General features: G+C 40.7%; 3 protein-coding genes across 4 annotated transcripts; 2 read left to right on the forward strand and 1 right to left on the reverse strand.

Annotated features, from left to right (window-relative positions):
* The first annotated feature begins 6 nt into the window (after positions 1 to 6).
* On the forward strand, positions 7 to 9,021 carry znf185 (zinc finger protein 185 with LIM domain). Its single transcript, XM_035669098.1, has 22 exons — positions 7 to 111; positions 481 to 546; positions 672 to 743; positions 1,009 to 1,083; positions 1,303 to 1,377; positions 1,565 to 1,645; positions 1,994 to 2,053; positions 2,199 to 2,252; positions 2,469 to 2,528; positions 2,947 to 2,997; positions 3,105 to 3,149; positions 3,328 to 3,375; positions 4,140 to 4,205; positions 4,332 to 4,400; positions 4,697 to 4,801; positions 5,074 to 5,121; positions 5,459 to 5,494; positions 6,224 to 6,295; positions 6,390 to 6,464; positions 6,596 to 6,661; positions 7,648 to 7,753; positions 8,545 to 9,021. Exons 4-22 carry the CDS (start codon positions 1,052 to 1,054, stop codon positions 8,638 to 8,640), a joined length of 1,245 nt encoding a protein of 414 aa, XP_035524991.1. The 5' UTR covers positions 7 to 111; positions 481 to 546; positions 672 to 743; positions 1,009 to 1,051; the 3' UTR covers positions 8,641 to 9,021.
* On the reverse strand, positions 8,993 to 14,926 carry fut11 (fucosyltransferase 11 (alpha (1,3) fucosyltransferase)). 2 transcript variants are annotated; one of them, XM_035669097.1, is made up of 5 exons: positions 14,786 to 14,926; positions 12,721 to 13,059; positions 12,229 to 12,609; positions 10,287 to 10,909; positions 8,993 to 10,120 (listed from the first exon to the last, which is right to left on the reverse strand). In XM_035669097.1, exons 2-5 carry the CDS (start codon positions 13,057 to 13,059, stop codon positions 9,970 to 9,972), a joined length of 1,494 nt encoding a protein of 497 aa, XP_035524990.1. In that variant the 5' UTR covers positions 14,786 to 14,926; the 3' UTR covers positions 8,993 to 9,969. The 2 variants fall into 2 exon arrangements, with proteins under 2 accessions (XP_035524990.1, XP_035524989.1); XM_035669096.1 differs by lacking the exon at positions 14,786 to 14,926 and adding an exon at positions 13,354 to 13,508.
* On the forward strand, positions 14,477 to 18,774 carry rab9b (RAB9B, member RAS oncogene family). The gene is made up of 2 exons (XM_035669099.1): positions 14,477 to 14,554; positions 15,461 to 18,774. The coding sequence occupies exon 2, from the start codon at positions 15,538 to 15,540 to the stop codon at positions 16,147 to 16,149; it is 612 nt and encodes a 203-aa protein (XP_035524992.1). The 5' UTR covers positions 14,477 to 14,554; positions 15,461 to 15,537; the 3' UTR covers positions 16,150 to 18,774.
* Positions 18,775 to 18,951: the final 177 nt, after the last annotated feature.

Here is an 18,951-nt window from a genome sequence, read left to right on the forward strand (position 1 = left end):
TACACCACTGTCTCCTGCCCCTGTTTCACCTGCCCCACTTTCAACGGCACCAGTGACTGCTGTAACAGAGATAACAGTGAAGACTGAACCAGAACCATCTCCAAAGCCAAGGTAAGATGCACTAACCAAATTTACATGTAATCAATGCCTATTTTTTAAATATTATAACATATTACATACAAAGATCAACAATAATATCAGCTTATTTTTTTTTCCATTAAGGAAATGATCAGAAAAATTTCACCACTGCATTTTGTTAACATCATTATAACATGTTATTAAGACTGTGATAATGAGCCTTAATCATCCACATAATGGCCAAAAATGTTTAGAATTGAATAAATGAATTTCAAAGCTTTAAATGTGCTTTCAGATGGTTTTCTTTGTGTATGTCTATCGTGTGTTTGCTCTCATTCTCTTCACTTGTGATTGAAAGCTGCCATTGAATTCCATTTGTTTTTTCTCTGTCTATTTTCACAGCTCCAATGTTGACACACTCACCGCCTTGTCCGGCACTCTCATTTCTTTCGACACAAGTTCAACCAGGTACTGGAAAAAGACAAAGATGAAAGCAGCAGAAACCAATCTGAAAAAAAAAAAAAGATTATCATGTTAGTGCCTCCAGCCTCGACAACATGCCATCTGATAATAAGACTTTATTTCCTCCCCAGCTTTAAGGATGATGAGCCAGTACTGGCAGAGGAAGAGGGGAGCTCAGCGGACAGTCGCACCACAGAGAATAGGTATAAAACCCACAACTTCCTCATTCATGTCATAGCAGCGCTGGCAGGAGAAGACATAATGGCTAACTGCCACTGTGTTCACTTCAAAGTAATCACAAAATAACCCACATCTCAATTTCAGGTGCTGAAATCTTCCTCACACAAGAGGGTGTCCCAAATTAGACTTGATTAAATGTGGTACTTAAAAATGTAATATAGAAATGAGTTCCTACGTGCCAAAGCAGGTGCAGGTGCACTGATATTTTTTCCCCCTTACTCTCTGCAGTGTTGAACAGGAGCCAGCTCCTGAGCCCAGCAACTGTGTACCAATGACAGATGATCTCCTGGCTCTCTGTGATGGGTTTGTTAAAATTACATTCTTACTGTGCAATCAAGCAATCCTCACATTTGAAATTATCCAACTATTATCCTCAAGGTGGCACTGTTGGACCTCCTATGATCCCCATCCCCTCTACCTCAAATGGCCTGTTCTTGCACTGAAATCTCCTCTGAATCCAAAATCCCCCTTTGTTCATCACCTTCTCCGCTTCCTCTTCCTCTCCCGCTTCCATCTCCGCAGTCCAGAGGCGCCTGCAGAGCCGGTTCCCCCCAGCCCAGGACGCTGGAGTCAGGATCTGCTTAGCGGACTAGACAGGTATAGGAAGAGCTCTTTCCCACCCAAGCCCCAAAATGCAGAGTTATGTGAAGAATTATCCTTTCATCAGAGGAAAATCAATAACTCCCTTGTCAGTAGTGAAGGCATTACCTTAACTTACCTTCTCAGAGTTGGATATACAGTTTCAAACTCTGCTGTGTTTGACTTATGTGTTTGATCTCTTTAGTGAGTCAAACCCAGCAAAGACCAGTGGCACCCTGGATCTCCTAGCTAATGATGTCATCATAATCAACACAGATGCACGCAGGTGAGAAAGAAACGTGATGCCCCCCCCGCTCCCCCATCCCTCCCTCCTTGTGTACCATTAATTCTTATCACTACAGATGAAGGGGCCAAGCATCCCAGCTCCCTGAGGTGTAAGATTTTTAATAAATCCTATCCGCCTGAAGTTTGATCCATAAATCAGGGCTCCTCTACTTCTAGCTTTCTATTTTAACCCCTGTGCTCCGTGTTAGATAGAAACAAAGTCGCAGATTCCTGAAGCGACTGAGTTATACTTTGAAACAGAAAGCAACGTCTTATCTGCAGCGCGACTGGAAATAGAAGAGAATGTTCTGTACTGATTAGTATTGCGGCTTTGTTTTGTCTCCGCCAGCCTCAGCATGCAGCGAGAGGAGGAGAAGCAGACAGATGAGACAGCCAAAGAAACACAAAGGTAGAGGGAGATGACAGGCTGCTCTTAAACAATTATCTATCTATGCAGAGCTGTTCCTGCTCAGAAATGCATTTTATTCAGATATGCCTTGTAATGATTTATACTAACTCTGCCTGCAACTATGCTGCGTCTCTCTGCCCGCCAGCCCCACAGAGACAGTCACTAAAACCACCAAAACTGTGATCATTTCTGACAAAAGGTACGAAAACGCACACACGCACACAGAAAGTCTGTTATGCACTACATTCAAATGGTTTTCGTGCTCGTTAAATTGTTCAGTGGGTTTCAGACTGGCGTTGTAAATAGTGTATGAGAAGAACCACACTAACCTTTACTTGCCCTCTTTTCTCTTCCCATCGTGCCATTCATCCGTACCATCCGTACCTCCTTACTTTTCTCTCTCGCCTCCATGCAGCGAGGAGGACATTGCAGATCCCTGGAGCTCACGTGCAACAACCACAGTCACTGAAGCAAGGTAGTTTATTTACTGCCACATCACATATGGGGCTAGTGCTTTAAGTAGAATTGTATGCAATATGTTTTCAATTGTAAGATAGATTGTCATTACAGTTAAATGAGTAAATTAGGTTTAATGTGGTTGATAAAATGATTTTTTTGTTGGTAAAATGTCTGAAAACAAGCCATCAATCAGGGTTCATTTTAGGTGAAATACACTGATTTTGCCATTCAGCAGCAGAGTGGTCCTTCCATTTGTCAAAGACATCCAGATTCTGATTTTGATTGAGTTTGGCCCTGGGTTCCTCTGTGTTTCTGTTTACCATTCAAACTGCATTAAATCTTTCCATTATGAGTCAATGTGATCAGAATTCCTCCGACACAAGATGGGCCATGCTGACAATTGAGAGTGAAATCAGTGTGAAATTGTTTTTCAGCTCGGCTGATCCGTTTGATCCATATCCGATAGGGACCACATCCCCTAACAGGTAATCATATTGGTTTGGAGCTGTGACTGTTTTCCAGCCAGCCAGATAGCATCTCGGCATGCATAATGCAGCAGTTTGTGATTATGAGCCACTTTTCTCTATTGCAGCTCCTCTGACCTGCTCCAGCCCCTCTCAGATATTCCCATCAACAGGTACGGGAATGATCATGCAAATTCCCCTTTTTTCTATATTGTAACCTCTGTTTGTAGCATAGATACTATCATGGTACAACATATGATCATAGTTACTACAACTGCTTCACCTTGTCGGTTATCACAATGCTTATTATTCATAATTCTTCATTTTATTATTACATTTTTATTTTTTCAGTTCGTCATATACTTTCATGAAGAGCAAAGATCCAATTCCAGCAACCACGTAAGTTGCATCCAACACCTACTCTGTGAAATAGGGCTGCGCCTATCAATTATTTTTCATTATCAATAATTTTGTGAGTGACTTTTTCAGGTTGCTCAAGACCAACAGTAAACAAACAAATATAATCACATTATGATGATAAATCAAAATTCTTACATTTTAGAAACTGGAGCCAAGTCATTTAGGTATTCTTACTTTATAAATGACTGAAAATATTCATCAATCAGCAAAATTGCTGGCAGTTGAATTTTCTTTATGTCCGGTGTGACTGACATATTCCCTGTGTGTGTCCCTATAGTTTTTATTAAATCATTTAATGCCTTTATAAGAGAGTTAGAGAGTCCAGCTGGATTTAAACAGGAGACATTGTGGTTCATTGTCAGTGCTTTAACACCCCAGACAACCAGGGCACACAATTTTGTTTTAACGTTTTTCCCACTTTTTCTGTGTGCACTTTGACAGTATGAGCAGTAATGCATTGGAATCCCTTGCAGACAACGATTCCAATGCATTACTGCTCATACTGTCAAAGGCCACAGAAAAGTGGGAAAGTTAAAAAATTGTGTGCTGGTTGACACAAGGTATTTAAAACTGATCTAGTGCCTACTGTGTTAAAATGTATGAGTGACAGCATGAAGGAGAAACGGAGGATGTGGACCTACCACAGGATTAATCTCACACAGTGCACATTACTTTGTCTGATATGCTTGATCTGTCATTAACTACTTTCTCCCTCCCTCCCCACTTTGGCTCTCCGGTCTCAGCACTCAGCGGCCATGGGCACACACATGGGAAACCAGCACACCTCAGCAGACTAACACAGATGAGAGGTGATGACACACTTTGATTTGCTCTTACACTTCCACACAGTGTGGCCCACTGTGTTTCATTCATCTACATGCACCCATCCATGTCAATTACGTGCTAAAAGCCTTTCATTGTATGTCCCCTCTCAGCCAAGAAGCTAAACCAGTAGGCCAATCTGAAGCAGCAGATCAAAATATGGTGGTCAAGTTTGAGAGAAAGTAAGTCATCTTTTTATTTAAAGCTCTGCGTGCATATCTGCTCCTTTTATTCCCATAACCTCCTTCCCTTTCACTACTGTGAAGTAGCCAGGCTTTTGCAGCATCTACTCATTGAGCCAGAAAACATTGTGCACTGGTGCTGATAAAAATAGGTCAGATATATATTTGTTACAACCTTTCCTCACAGCTGAAGATCCCCATCCAGCCTTTTTTTTTTTTTTTTTTTTTTTAAAACATACAAATTGAATTTGCCATTTCCTTCATGGTACAATGTCATGTCTTTGTTTGTGCTCAAGGTCCACTGAGAATGACTCCCCGTGGGACAGGTGGACATCACCCACTGTTTATACTATCACTACCAGTACAGGAGATGAAGAGGAGGAGGAGGGAGAGGAGGAAAGGTAAGGTATCTCCACTGTGGCTGGGCTCATTAAATGCATATTAAATCCCTTTATTTTTCAGAATTTTAGCAGGATGTGATTATAGCACCTTAAAATTCGGTGTCTGTCAACCATTTAATTGGAAGCAAGCTAAATACAAGTTGAAACTTCCTCACGGCTCAGTCTGAGAATAATCAACCTCCTCTCAACTTGTTATTTTTACCTGAATGCTGACACTTCTTCACTTGCACTGCCAGACTTATTGTAATGCACGGATGTCCTCTGTTTTGCAGCCCCGAGGATACACAGACACAGACGGTCACAACCATCACCACTATCAGGTTGGGAAAAAAAACATTGGAAATTCTTAAAACTCACATCTTAAGATCAAAAACTGGGGATATTGGAATGAGTGTAGAGTGGGAGAGGCATAGAGGTGATGTTTACAATTACAATGAATGCATGGGATGAGGGTTCAGAATGAGGTGATGCTGCAGCACAATACAAAAGCAGACCACACCTGGTCAATAAACCCCAACCCCTCTGGAGCTGTGAGTCAGAAAGATCAGTTTCATACACTTATAAAAACCGCAGAATTCTTGTTTACTGGATACCATCCAGGTTATTGACTGCTCCAGCCTACAGTAAAAGTCTAATACAGCTTTCTTTACTTTCCAGGGAGATGCACAGTGAGCCAGAGCCTGCTATGGATCGGTAAGTTTATGATCTTGTTAACGTCAGACAGCACAATGCAAGAATACTTTGTTCAGAATGTTATTTTCTCCTATTTGGTCTGATGCTTTTCGGATTTTGTGAAGACACTCTCCTTTAACTGGTGCTTTTAGTCCTTTTTGACTGTAAAAATATTGTAAGGATGTAGTACTGCATGGAAATAAACGTACCTGTTCATGTTTAATTTAATAAAATATATTTAAAAAACACACATCTTTTAATATTTAGGTCATCTGGGCTTGTTTTATTTACCTACCTACCAAATCTGCTTTTGTCTCTGTTTGTAACAAAGCTGTCTTAGGGGGTGAGAGATTTAGGCCAAACCCTGTGGGAACACAGCTGTAGTCGCTTAATATACTCGCGATCTAAAGTTACCTGCAACTCCAGAATGATGCCTGCTTAAACAGACTCCTGACTCAACTCTATTACTGAAGTTAAATGACAAGATCTGCTCTCCCATTGTCTTTCAATTTGCCCTCATTTCCTTCCCTCTAATTATCAGTCTCCAGATGTCAGATTAATGATGTGTATTAGAGATGTCCTTTTGTCAAATCACAGCCCGTTAAACAGCATGCCATTAACAAGCGATGGCAGAAAATGATTATGTCCTGAGTTACATTTGACAGATGTGGAGTCCTTCTGTATAACCCATCACACTACTGTCGTCTGTGAGTAAAAGATGAGACTAACGCTGCTGCTCTCTGTCTCCAGTTATGAAACCTATTCCAGGGCCGTGGTGGAAGAAGACCAGCGTGTCCAAACACCAGAATTTGAGGCAAAAAAGTGAGTGATTTTACAAACATTTAAATTAAAGTGGCAGCTAATATTGTAACTATGCAGATTAACGCACTCTTTTCTTCATCTGCCTCCTCTCCAGGCCATTTGTGTACGTGAAGGAGTATGTCAATGCAACAGACCTGTCCTTGCATAATGCCAGAGACACGATCGATGGGTAAGAACAATACTATAATAATATTATTTACACAATTAAATAACAATATTGATTTGAAAAAATATATAGCCCTGTATAAACTCTCTAACACTGCTTTCATGATGACTTACTAACAGCTCTTTTTTCCATAGCGGGTCAGATTATTTGACATCAAGCTGCACCAGTTACTCGTACAGCAGCCCATCCACTTACTTCAGGTAAAAAAAATATTCCTTAAACCTGTATTAAACAAGATATAAACCTGAGCCCTTCCTCTACTGACACTTCAGCTGCTTTCGTCTCTTGCTATTTAAATTGCAATTCAACTGCTTTCACCAATTACAGCAACAATGAAATTACAACTGTATTTATCTGTTTATCAGTTTCAGATCATTTCAATGCGCACACTTCAATTAACACTCAGAGAACTGAGAACTCAGATTAACAAAAGAAAAACGTATCCTTATCTTCTGCTGTTCATACACAATTTACTTTAACTGCTTTCAGTGCTTACAGCACATCTGACACTTCAACTGATATCTTTTAGATTATACACTTGAAATGTCACTCATTTCTTTCAGGACTTTTACTTCAACTGACACTTCCAGCTCAGTTGATTACTTACACTTGAATGACGTTTCAACTACTTTCAGCACTCCAATTGATACTTTATCTTCACTCAGCACTTACACTTCAATTTCAGTGTGTTTGAACTGAAACTTTTGTAATTTCAGTGTCATTTCAACTGCTTTCAGTATTTCAGCTATTTCAATGTTTGATGATTCAGCTGCATTTTTTTAGCAGATAGTACACATACATTTTCTTTAGTTTCTGAAGTGGGTCAGATTATTTGACATCAAGCTCTGTCGGTTACTCTTACAGCAGCCCCTCTGCTTACTCCTGGTGACAACACAATTCCCTAAACCTGTTTTAAACAAGCTATAAGCCTGAGCCCTTTTTCCCCTGCCTTGTTATCTTCAGTTCTGACGAAACTAGATATGTGTAAGCAGTAGGGCAGAAATTCCACCAAGCCTGCTCATTAGGAGGCTAAGCGGGGACATCAAAGGATTATTTACACTTATTAAGTTCCCTTGCGCAGGACAGAAAAGGTCACAGGTCATTTTACCAGACAGGGCTGCAGTTGCACGAGAGCTGTTTGAGACATTGGTGAAACTAACTTGTCTCACTCGCTGTGTCTCCCCAGTGGCTCACTGGCATCCACATGTACATACTGTGGAGAGCTGGTGGGCGATGATGCCAAGATCTCCATTGAGCACCTCAATATCAACTGCCACCCTGTCTGCTTCAAGGTAATTAATCTGTCTTCTCAGATACAGTTCTGCTGAAGGTACAGTTTGGCATTTATTGCACCATAAATTGTTGGATATATTCACATGTCCTTGAAGGGACTGACCAGGACAAAATGAACATTTTTGTCCCCTTAAACATAGTTTGACATTTTAGTAAATATGTTTATTTGCTTTTCTGTTAGAGGAGAAGATTGATATCACTCTTATCTTTATAGTAAATATGATATTATAGCCAGCAGCCAGTTATAACTAAGCTCAGTGTGAAGACTGGAAACAGGAGAAAAGCTAGCCTGGTTCTGTCCATAGGTTAACAATCTTCCCCCCCAACAGCTCTAAAGCTTGATTAATAGCTTTAACATTTTATATCTTGTTTGTTTAATCTGTACAAAAACCAAAGAATAAAAACAGCGTACTTTGAAAGCACATGCTTTCAAGCAACCATGAGAGTGGTATAGATTATCTTTTCTTTTTATTTTATTCTATCTAACTCTTGGCAAAACAGCCAATAAGTTTATTTCCCAAAATGTCAAACTATTCCTTTAAAACGTATAACTTACCTCTGTTGCTTATTAGTCAAGTCTTGAACTGCAAATTATATCTAGCTATTGCATACTGCCATTCCTCGAATCAAAGGCTTAACCACTTAATTGTGTTTTCAAAGCTTCAACTGTTTTGTATACTTTGTGTTATGGAGCAATAAATTAGTGAGAGAATTTCAAGGATAAAAACACTGCTCTTCACTGTATTTTCTCATAATTACATTTTCTAATAACCATCTCCCAATTTTTCAGTGTGATGTGTGTAGTAAGCCAATGGGAGACCTTCTCGACAGCATGTTCCTACATGGTGGGAAAGTCAACTGTGAGAGCTGCTACTCCAAAGTCTGAGTGATTATTGAAGCTCTTCAGCAGCCTCTTACCCTCGCCCCCTTCCCCTCATGCTCATTTGCATATAAAGTGAGAACTGGTCTTTCTAAAAGTTTGGACTGTATCCGGTTTGAACTGAATGACGTGGTTTAGGGTGATCAAAGAGGCATGTTTTAGTGAACTACTTAATGTTGATTCTTGCATTAGGTTAAATTTCTAATTTCTTGAACATTTTATACAAGCTTGTGTTTTGTTTTTTTCTGGGTGGTAAAAGCTATATCTGCCTCAGTAAACTATGAAGGAAATGTCTGTAGAGCAACTGTGAACAGACTAATGGGCAGTGGGGTATGCTATTATAATTTAGCAACAAAAGTTATGCAATAAAATGACTTTATTACAAAATGTTCTTTTGCTCCTCTTGATACAAAATAGTGTGTTCACATGTATGATGCTTTGTTAAGAAAATAAAATGATTTATATAATCCTGGTATAAATATGTGCTACCAAAGGCAGTGTGTTAGTAAACACACAAAACTGTCATGGAGTCTTTGTTACTTGTTTTAGAAAAGCATGATAAAAAGAAATATTGCACATAAACACAAACTTGGCATCATGTAACAGCAAAGAGTTATGGGCAGTGTTATAAAAACAATTACATAATTAAATTATAAAGCATCTGCCACATGAATTCATTAGTTGAGCTGTTCCTGAGAACTACTTTTGCAAATGCAGTGACGTTATCCCACAGGGGAGTTGTGGCTAACTTTCCTCCACTCCTTAGTGAAATAATATTTCCCTTGCATAGTCACTTAAAACACCTGTGTACATAAATGTAATAACCATCAGCTACCTGCTAAGTAACTGTAAAGAAGCTAATGCAGTTCATTGGCTACTGGCTTGATGGTCTTCACACACAGTTAGGCAGCGCTCTCTGGTACAGAGGACAATTCTTTGGCTCTGCCCCAGTCTGAAAATCTGCCTCCCGTGAGAATGTGCCTCTGTGGAACAACTGCACTGCATGCAGTTAATGTTAACAATGCAAGGCCAATGATGGCACCTCAGCTATAGTAATAAAATGACTTGAAAATATTAGCATATAGCACTCTAAAACATTATTTTCCCATTACTGGGCTTGGGACAAAAGGACAAAAGTATCATGTCAGCAGAATACAATATCAAAATCTGTTATAGTATAACTAAACTGCTCATACGGGTAAATGGGTTTGGCTCAGGTGCAAAAATATAAGTAATTTCTAATCCATTCCCCCATTTAAACAGAGGGGATGCATAATATGGGACACCCCTGTAATCCTGGACGTGCTCCATCCACTGTTTGTTTCAAGGCCTGTGTCAGTGTTTTCCTCTGGCTCTGCTCACAGCAATGTTTTGGATGTGCTTCCATAGCAGTGAAGGGTCTGACTCGTTATGTCTTATCAGAGACTCCAGCCCCTCTGCTTGGTCCAAGCTTTGCCAGTAATCCTGAGGCCATATTTGCAACCATCTGCGGACAGATATACAAACAGATTAAGCTCATCACAGAGGATATTTTAATTAGGCAATTAAAATAGGCTGATTTCTCTCCCCTCAGGACATTGTTATTCACATTAAAGTACAGAAAGTAGAAGGATTTCACACCTGGCACAGTGAATCATTAAAGGCTAACTCACCCATCATCTGCAGGTAAGTCCTGGACATGTCCGAACCCCGGGCTGGGCAGGGGGCACCCCATGTGAGCGTTGTTGGCCATTTTAGGCTGAGGAGGTTTGTTCTTCTTAGGGGCTTTCCTATACGCTCGTTCCGCTGCCAGTCGTGCATTCTCCTGGTCACACACGTAACATTCAAATCCATTCAGGTAGTTGGGCTTACTCATGTCATTAACTCCCCACTCGCGGGTCTCCAGAGCCTCCAGTAAACGAGTGTTAGTAATGCGTTTGGGGTTCTTGAACTCCAAATATTTCGCATATTCATCATCGTTTCCATCAAGAAGTTTGAGGAATTCACCCAGAGCTTTCGGCGAGGGAAAGTTATCTATGATGATTACAGAGTGGTCGTTGGGCATCCAGTCTGCCACCACAGAGGAGCCTCGATAGACAGGCACACAGCCCTGATGGAGAGGCCGCCACAGCTTCTCCGTCATGTAATCTGGACACAGGCCGTTCTCCAGTGCCAGGTGAAACTTGTAGCGAGCAACAAAATTCATAAAGTTGTGATCTTCGCCAGTAGCTGTGGCCGTGTCCTCCAGATGTTCAGGCAGAGGTTTGTTGTTCAAGCATTTCCCATAAGAGTCCACCTACGGAGAGAGAATTAATGTGTGAGAAGGAAGAAGGATGGGAGCGTACTTGTGAAACATTTAGGAGGAAATTATTAATGTGACAGTGACACACTTTTAATGATCTACATTTTTCATAAAACCATAATTAGACATTTCTAATTGAACTCTAGCATTTCATTCCCTAATGGGAATTTACAAACATCACACTCTGGGCTATATTTACAAAACATTTACAGAGGTGTTACTGCAGTTGCATGTGTGAAGATGAATGATTTTGACCTCCTACCTTGTGTACATGAGTGTGTGCAAATGAAAGCGAGGCAGACTCTAAGCTAGAGATTTTCAGTGCATGTGAGCCAGTTGATATTTAATGAAAAGACGGCTATGGTAGGGTTTAAAATGATGGCGACAACTTAAAATGGCATTCAACACCAAGCAAAAACATGTCCTGACATCTGTACGGAACGGGAACAGAGGCGAAACACAGACAATTAAAAGAGAGCGTTCTATTTGAAGCAAATGTCAGAAGATAGACCTACTTAGATTATCGGCCTGGCAGGTTATCGGATCCGATATCCAGCATTTTTCTCATGATCTGTATCATTATTATTTTTAATCCGACTATCAATAAAATGAATTAGATTATTAGATCCTGCTGGGTAGCTTGTTCTGTAATAATAAATGATCATTTATTAGATGTATTTATATTTTGTATTAATAATATGAATCTGCAGAGTACTGTAACTAGTCATTTAAGTTATAAAATAAATGTAAAAAGTAAAATATTTACCTCCAAAATGTAGTAAAGTAGAAATATAGAGTGAGATAAAATGGGAATAGAACAAGTAAAGAACAAGTACCCCAAAATTGTAGTTACGTACAGTGATTAAATGTACTTAGTTACAGTATGTTCCACCACTGGACACCAAGATTTCCATTTATACTGCAAATGTATATTGGTTCCAAATATAGGTTACTGGTTTCCTTGATTACTAATAATCGGTATCTATATCGAGATTGAAATAAATAATACTCCAATAAATCACACTACAAATACCATTACATTAAAATATAACCATAGATCTGTCTATAAGGTGCCTACCCACATCTGCACAGCTTGTTTCTGTTTATTTTACATACAGTAATACTAAAGCATGTGGATTGTGGAACTATAATAATTCCTCATTAGGTATAATAACTGGAAAACTGCAGCTCACTAAGCATACATCTTATTTAAGTCTTAATAAACGTGGCATTAAACTGGAAACAGCTACAGTTAGTCATCTAGCATGCCTCTTTGTAAAAAATGGCCCTGAAGGAACATCTCTGTACTGTACCTGAATGTACTTCATGAGCTCCTGGACGTATCGGTTTCTGTCTGATGGTACATCGCAGTGAGACTGCATGTAGAGCACAGGAGCCAGGCCCTCCCTCCTCAACCTGTTCTTCTCCTTCAGGGTCACCGCCACCGGCATCAGCAAGTAGTCCAGAGAGGGCAGCCACTGCAGGGTCAGAGGATAGTCCGACTCCCTGCGAAACGTGGCAGTGTAGTTGAACAGCCTGATTCCCGGTCCATGGGAGAGGAAGTAGTTATTCATGGGTGACTCTTCATGGAACAGTGCCCAGGTCTGGTGGCGGAGGCGAGGGAGCGGCGCCTCATATGCCCTGAAGTCTGTTCCATAAAAGATGATGGATGCTGTCCGTTTGTACAGCTGGACCTTTCAAGATCAAACTCAAGATTACTGGCAGAACAGCTTCAGATGATAATTATCATTAATATGAGCATGCATCTTCCCTCTGTCTGAGCCAAGGTTAAATATCTCTGGTACCTTGCGGTTGCTTGTGACCAGGCAGGAGGACGTGGCACAGTCAATGCGTTCAGTGTCACCGGGAAAATGAGGGAACAGTCCTCCACTCCACCAGAGGAGAATTGGCAGCTCCTTGTTGCTGCGGCGGTCACTGTTGCCAGGTCCTGTGTATGAGCTGACGGAGGCGAACTCCATCTCTGACAGGGCACTCTGGGGCTGAAAGGCTCCTCGGTCCACTGCATCCAAGGCCTCCAGGGCAAGCTGATCGTCTGGAAAGGAGGCAAAGGAGACCCAGACCCAGCACAAGACACCAAACAGCCCCAGACACACGCAGGGCACCAGCCTGCCCCTACCTGCCATCTGCAAGGATGAAAAGAAAAGACATTTTAGAGGCTTGAACTACTCGGATACAAGCAGCTCACCACTTTAAAACAAATCAACTTTCTTGTGTAAAATATAACCGTGATTCTTTAGTCTCGCAAACAAAGTCCCACCCTCTTTTGATGCTCATAACCCACACGAAAGCGTCACGAATGCAGTGATTTTTCATTGCAACTAACTTCCTTAAGCAAACACTAGCAATTGAGATTCGAACCATACGTGTCAGTGGTTTTCTGAGCATGCACCAAGATCCAAACATTTACAGTCTCCTACCATTGCTGCGGCAAACACATGGAGGTGCGTTTCTTAGTTCTTCAACCAAAAATACACAGATATTCTCCGTATAAGTTGGTTTGATGACAGGAGACTGACGGTGAGAACAGCCAACGGTGCAGAGGGAATAAAAACAGACCGATTCTTCTTCTAAGTTTCTGCTTTTCATCTTCTTTGGGTCGCGAACCAACAACTCACGCTGCACACCGCCACCTGCAGGTCCGGGGTGAACATTGCTCTACTAAATGTGCAATGCAACACTCGTTTGTTCAGTGTTCAATGTGGACAAATGATTAATTACTAGACTCATTTCTTGCATAAAACAAAATATGCTTAAAGTAAATAAATTATAACAAATACGAAATGAGTCTTTAGTCAAACCAGCTTTGAAACATAGTCTCCGATACAAATACAAAACAATCTTGTACTACATACTACCAGTAGTTTCATATCTGCATCTATAATACAGTATTGATAAAAAATACCCATGTAATTCCTTTATTTTATTTTCCTAATGCAATGCAATTTTTTTTCTTAAATGAATTAAAGTTGTTATACATTTGTTTTTTCTTATTACATCATTATTTCATCATCAGTATTTTAGTATGTCTGTGGTGATTGCAGTCCTTATTACTGTCAAATCTACCCAGCTTTATGGGGCAGAATTGACAGATATGTCCCTCTATTTTGATCTAAGTAAAAGTACTTGTTATGTGAGTGTTATCCCATTAATATATATCATATTATTGGTTGTTAATATGATTGCATTAATGTTTAGGTAGCTTCCATGCTTATACTGCTGGGTAGTTTGATCTATAGCAATGCATTGTGTTTCAACATTCAACATATGTTTTACATGCAGAACCTTAATCTGCAAAGGGACTAGTAAATTGACTAGAGCTGTCACATAATGTAAAAACTACAATATTTACCTCTGAAATGTTGTGGAGTTTAAGTATAATGTTGCAGAGAATAGAAAGACACTCCGGTGGAGTTCTTGTACCTCAAAATGTACATGAGTAAAGTAAGCACACCCCCACAGAGACACTTTGTTGTGACTACTCATGGAGAGTGATTAACTTTACGGGCTTTAGGACCCCGGTCGGCCTGGGCGGTGTGCGCACGTCACGACCCTCAATCTCAGTCAGATGTAGTGGGGAGGGGGGGGGCAGACCACGCAGTATACACTAACAGGAACAGGGTGAGTGACATGTTTCATCTGTACATAGTGGATGCATTCAATTACAGACACATCACCTCACCGCAACATCTGTTCTTCCGTTGCTTACAGAGCTTTTAATATTTGTTTTGAGCGCTGAAGCTAACGGTTAGCCTGTCTGGGGATGGCATGTCAACAAGCCTTCACACTAGCCGGCTTTGCTAAGCTTGCTTCACAGTTAATGTTGTTTGTTTGTTTTTAGGAATATGTTACCTTTTTCGGTTCCTAGTTAACCTCTGCTCTGGAGCATTTCATGAATAGTTCTAGCAGAGACCTCCGACTGCAGGTGAACTGGACTTTTAGCCGCCAGCCACAGTTGACAACAAGCTGGTACATGTTTGTGGTCTGCGCAAGTGCAGTGGTTGTTTCCAAGAGTCAGCTCTTGATCCTGACTCGCCCCTGTTGTTGTGTAGGACTCCTATACTCCACCCGTTATATGGCTCGTAGAGCATCATTTATTTTAGGATAACGTTTAAATATCCTAAGCTATTGTCGGTACATGCATACTACAAACATAGTACATGTGTAGATTATCCTGAGTCAGTCAGTGTTACTGTGTCTTGTAGTAAACAACAATGCTGTAATCATCATACCCAGAGCTTCAACCAGATACCTTTTGTCTGACATCTCGGTCCTTCACCCCTGTCATTGTGTCCCTGAAACTAGTCAACCATTATCCAGTTCTCATGGTTGAGGTGGGATACCAATGTTTCTTTTCCACTTGTTATCTACACTGAATTACCAGCAGAGTCAAGCCCACACACTGGTTTGAGACTTGAATGTTTTCTGAGAACTCGCTGGATATCATTTCACATTGTCCAATGGTGATTTTCATTTCCCTTTAACTGTGTAGTAAGTATCTATGTTTGCTTTTCTTCCTCTTTTTAGGTTAAATTGACCCTGGCTTACCACCTGGTGTGGAGGCCTGTAACCTAGTGAGGAGGCCTTGCTGGGTGGGAGGAAACATGATGAGTGGGAAGAGCCTGCTGCTGAAGGTGATCCTGCTGGGGGACGGTGGAGTGGGCAAGTCCTCCCTAATGAACCGCTATGTCACAGACCGCTTTGACTCCCAATCCTTTCACACCATCGGTGTGGAGTTCCTCAACCGGGACCTGGAGGTAGACGGGCGTCTGGTTACTCTTCAGATCTGGGACACGGCAGGCCAGGAGCGCTTTAAGTCCCTGCGCACGCCCTTCTACCGAGGCGCCGACTGCTGCCTGCTCACATTTGCCGTGAACGACCTGCAGAGCTTCCAGAACCTCGGCTGCTGGAAGAAGGAGTTCATGTACTACTCGGACGTTAAAGACCCTGAGCGGTTCCCTTTTGTGGTTCTAGGCAACAAGGTAGACATGGAGCAGAGGGAGGTAGGGGAGGAGGAAGCACGGGCCTGGTGCGAGGAGAATGGCTGTTGCCCTTACTTTGAGACCAGTGCTAAGGATGACACAAATGTCACAGCTGCATTCGAGGCAGCTGTCAGGGAGGTTCTAGCCACTGAGGACCAGATTGACCATGCACTACTGAGTAGTACTATCGATCTCCATGGCAACCGCAAAGCCTCTCGCGCATCTTGCTGCTGATTGGTCGGGTGCAAATCCACCTTGTCTTAATCTCTCTGGCCGAAACTTGCCCATGGCAGTTTTGAGAGCCATCAGATATTGTTTATGGTTCACATACTGTAGGTAGAAGTTACTGAGTACAGTATACGCTCAAGATAATGTGGATAAGATACAACTGCTCAGGATGAGGGCCGTGTCAAGGATTCAGCTGGAATCCTAATTGTTGAATTATTGCTCAAGGTACAGGCACACTGTAACAGGCACACTCATGCTTTGTACTCTGCTTCCAGTAGTGTTGCACAAAAACATTTTTACCCAGCTTCCGCGTTGTCTGCCTATACAGGACTTGTATCAAATAGTGCTTTCAGAGCATTGATTTTAATTGAAATAAGTAAAATTTTAGTTAATACAATGGACGAGAGAATATAGCAATCCTCTCTTGAAGAGCACAGTCTACCTTTGGCACGGCAACATAAAGTACAGTTGGTCTGGTAATTGCTCAATCTGAGCATGAGCTGATTTTCCCAGCTTTTAGAGAGACTTTGAATACACCTTGACATTTCCTTGTTATCAGATCTTTTAGCAGAAGTGGAGAGCTAATGTATTTTCTGGACACAGAGAGTATAAGTGACAGTGTTCCAAAACCAGACAGATATTGTACTTGGGAACTCCCAACATCGGTTATGATGACCAATACGGTACGAGGAAGTTAAACGATTGCCGCACTCAAAAGGAAGATGACCTTGTTTGTCCTCAGTGAGAAGGGAATTGTGAGATTTAAATTTGAAGCTCAAACTGTAAGCATTGGGTACGAGCTGTTGTGGTGCTCTTATTCATTAAACTATTATAACAGCACTATTGTGTAGCCGGAGGTGTCAGGTGTACGAGTTAGACATATTCACGTACACGGGTCTGTTTACTAAGGTTCAGTGTTTCTTTCAGAGTAAAAAAATAACGCTGCTTTTGCTACTGTTGTTGATAAACTGCTGTTCATTTTTCTGTGAAACACATTTTCCTCCACCGACGCGTTCTTTTTTTACAGGCATGTGTGATATTTTATATTAGGCTTCAGTGTTTGATCAAGGGCTGATTAAAGTAGGTTTTCCTGATGTATAGAGGAGGTTATAATTATTAAGATCAACAATAATTTTCATAATTATGGCATGTTTGTAATAGTGTGTCTGCCTTTTTGATTGCGTGGCAGGCCTTAACATTCCAGTCATTTATTCTGACAGTCTCCCACGCTTTACTGATACATTACATACATATTGTGCTGTTAGTCTGGTCATTCATTCAATATAAAATAGCCTGAGCAGAAAGATAAGGCTTTTAAGACCAGTAATGTGTGCAATGTGCATCACCCCGTTCATACAGTATTGAGTGAAGCATATAATTTAGTATTCTCACAACTTAATGTTTACTTGTTTTCAGCTGGATGGTACTTTACTTTCATTTCATTGTTTTTAAATACAGGTTTACTTCCATTTGAATTTGTCCCTTTGGTGTTGCTGCTATCGGCCAGAGGGCATTGTTGTTTGCCTGCACGGTTTGAGTAAATAATATGCCTGACATTCAATGCTTCAAACTGAGTTTAACATGGTCTAAATTCATTCTCATCAGTATTGTGATTGCTGCTGGAATATTATTTTATATTGCGTCTAGTCAAACAACCCTACCTGTTGCAAAAATAAGATAAAATGTTTTAATCTCCTGGATGCACAGAGTCCCCCATTGCGGTCCGTGTTCTCATACCGTTTTTCTGTTATGTTGAAGGTCTTGTGTATTCTCTCTGCCTGAGATCACATTATTTGCCTTTCAAGTTCAAAAATTGCATCATATTTTAGTGTGCGTGCAGACTAATGGTGAACTGTGAAAGTGAACCGGATCCAATCAGGTACATTTACTTATTACATGGTTCTTTGGTTTAATGTAGGCTTATAACAAATAGCTTGTTTGTTTGATTATTGACATTTTTATAAGATGTGTTGAGTACTGGTACTCACAGCTTAGGAGAGAAACTTTATTAACTGTGAACTGAGTAGGGCATTTTAACAAAATCATGCCTGTAGCCTACATTAATTCAAAGTCAAAATTGAGGGCTGTTAGCTAATCATTTGTCAGTGTTAATATTTTATGGATTAAATTTATAGGATATTTTGTCACCTTACTGTACCATTTCAGTTTTTATCTATCTTTAATGTAGCCTACCACAGTGTTTACCTGGAATCTAACTTACCTGAGAACCAGTGGGTACTTAGAAGCTGGTAGCATAACCTTACAGTATGTTGCTTGCCAGTCTAATATCAGTATTTTTCTTTATGTTGCTGTAATATTTATGAATGTAAAAACACATTTCTTTGGGCTGTCCATATTAATGGCTTATGTAAATTGGAAAGGGCATTCATTTTATAATAATGTACGAAATGACACTGAACGTCTGTTTCACCCTCAGCGCTCAACCCACGAGTGTGATTTAAGCTGCGTGAAAGTCAGACTGTTCATCCTGATTATGTGTTGATCTAATGGAGAACTTCCCTTTTTTCCTCTTTATTGCACTACGGAGGATAAGACTGGGTGTGCCAACATGCTGGCAAAGTGGTGTATACTCTCCAGTGCTTGGCTACAAATAAAACATGCAACATATCAAATGGACACTATCTTGTCTGTGTTTTTTTGTTCTCATCAGGCCTTGGAAATTCATGAAAGCTGCTTAAACAATGACTTTCAAGTTTTTAAAACCAAAGATCTTAAACTATTTTTAAAACTGAAATAGGTCACTCAAATTAATCAGTATACTTCAGCTCTCCACCTTTCTGCAGTCAT

Source organism: Morone saxatilis, unplaced genomic scaffold, assembly GCF_004916995.1.
Source record: "Morone saxatilis isolate NCDOM2014 unplaced genomic scaffold, NCSU_SB_2.0 Contig22, whole genome shotgun sequence".
Taxonomy (NCBI): Eukaryota; Metazoa; Chordata; class Actinopteri; family Moronidae; genus Morone; species Morone saxatilis.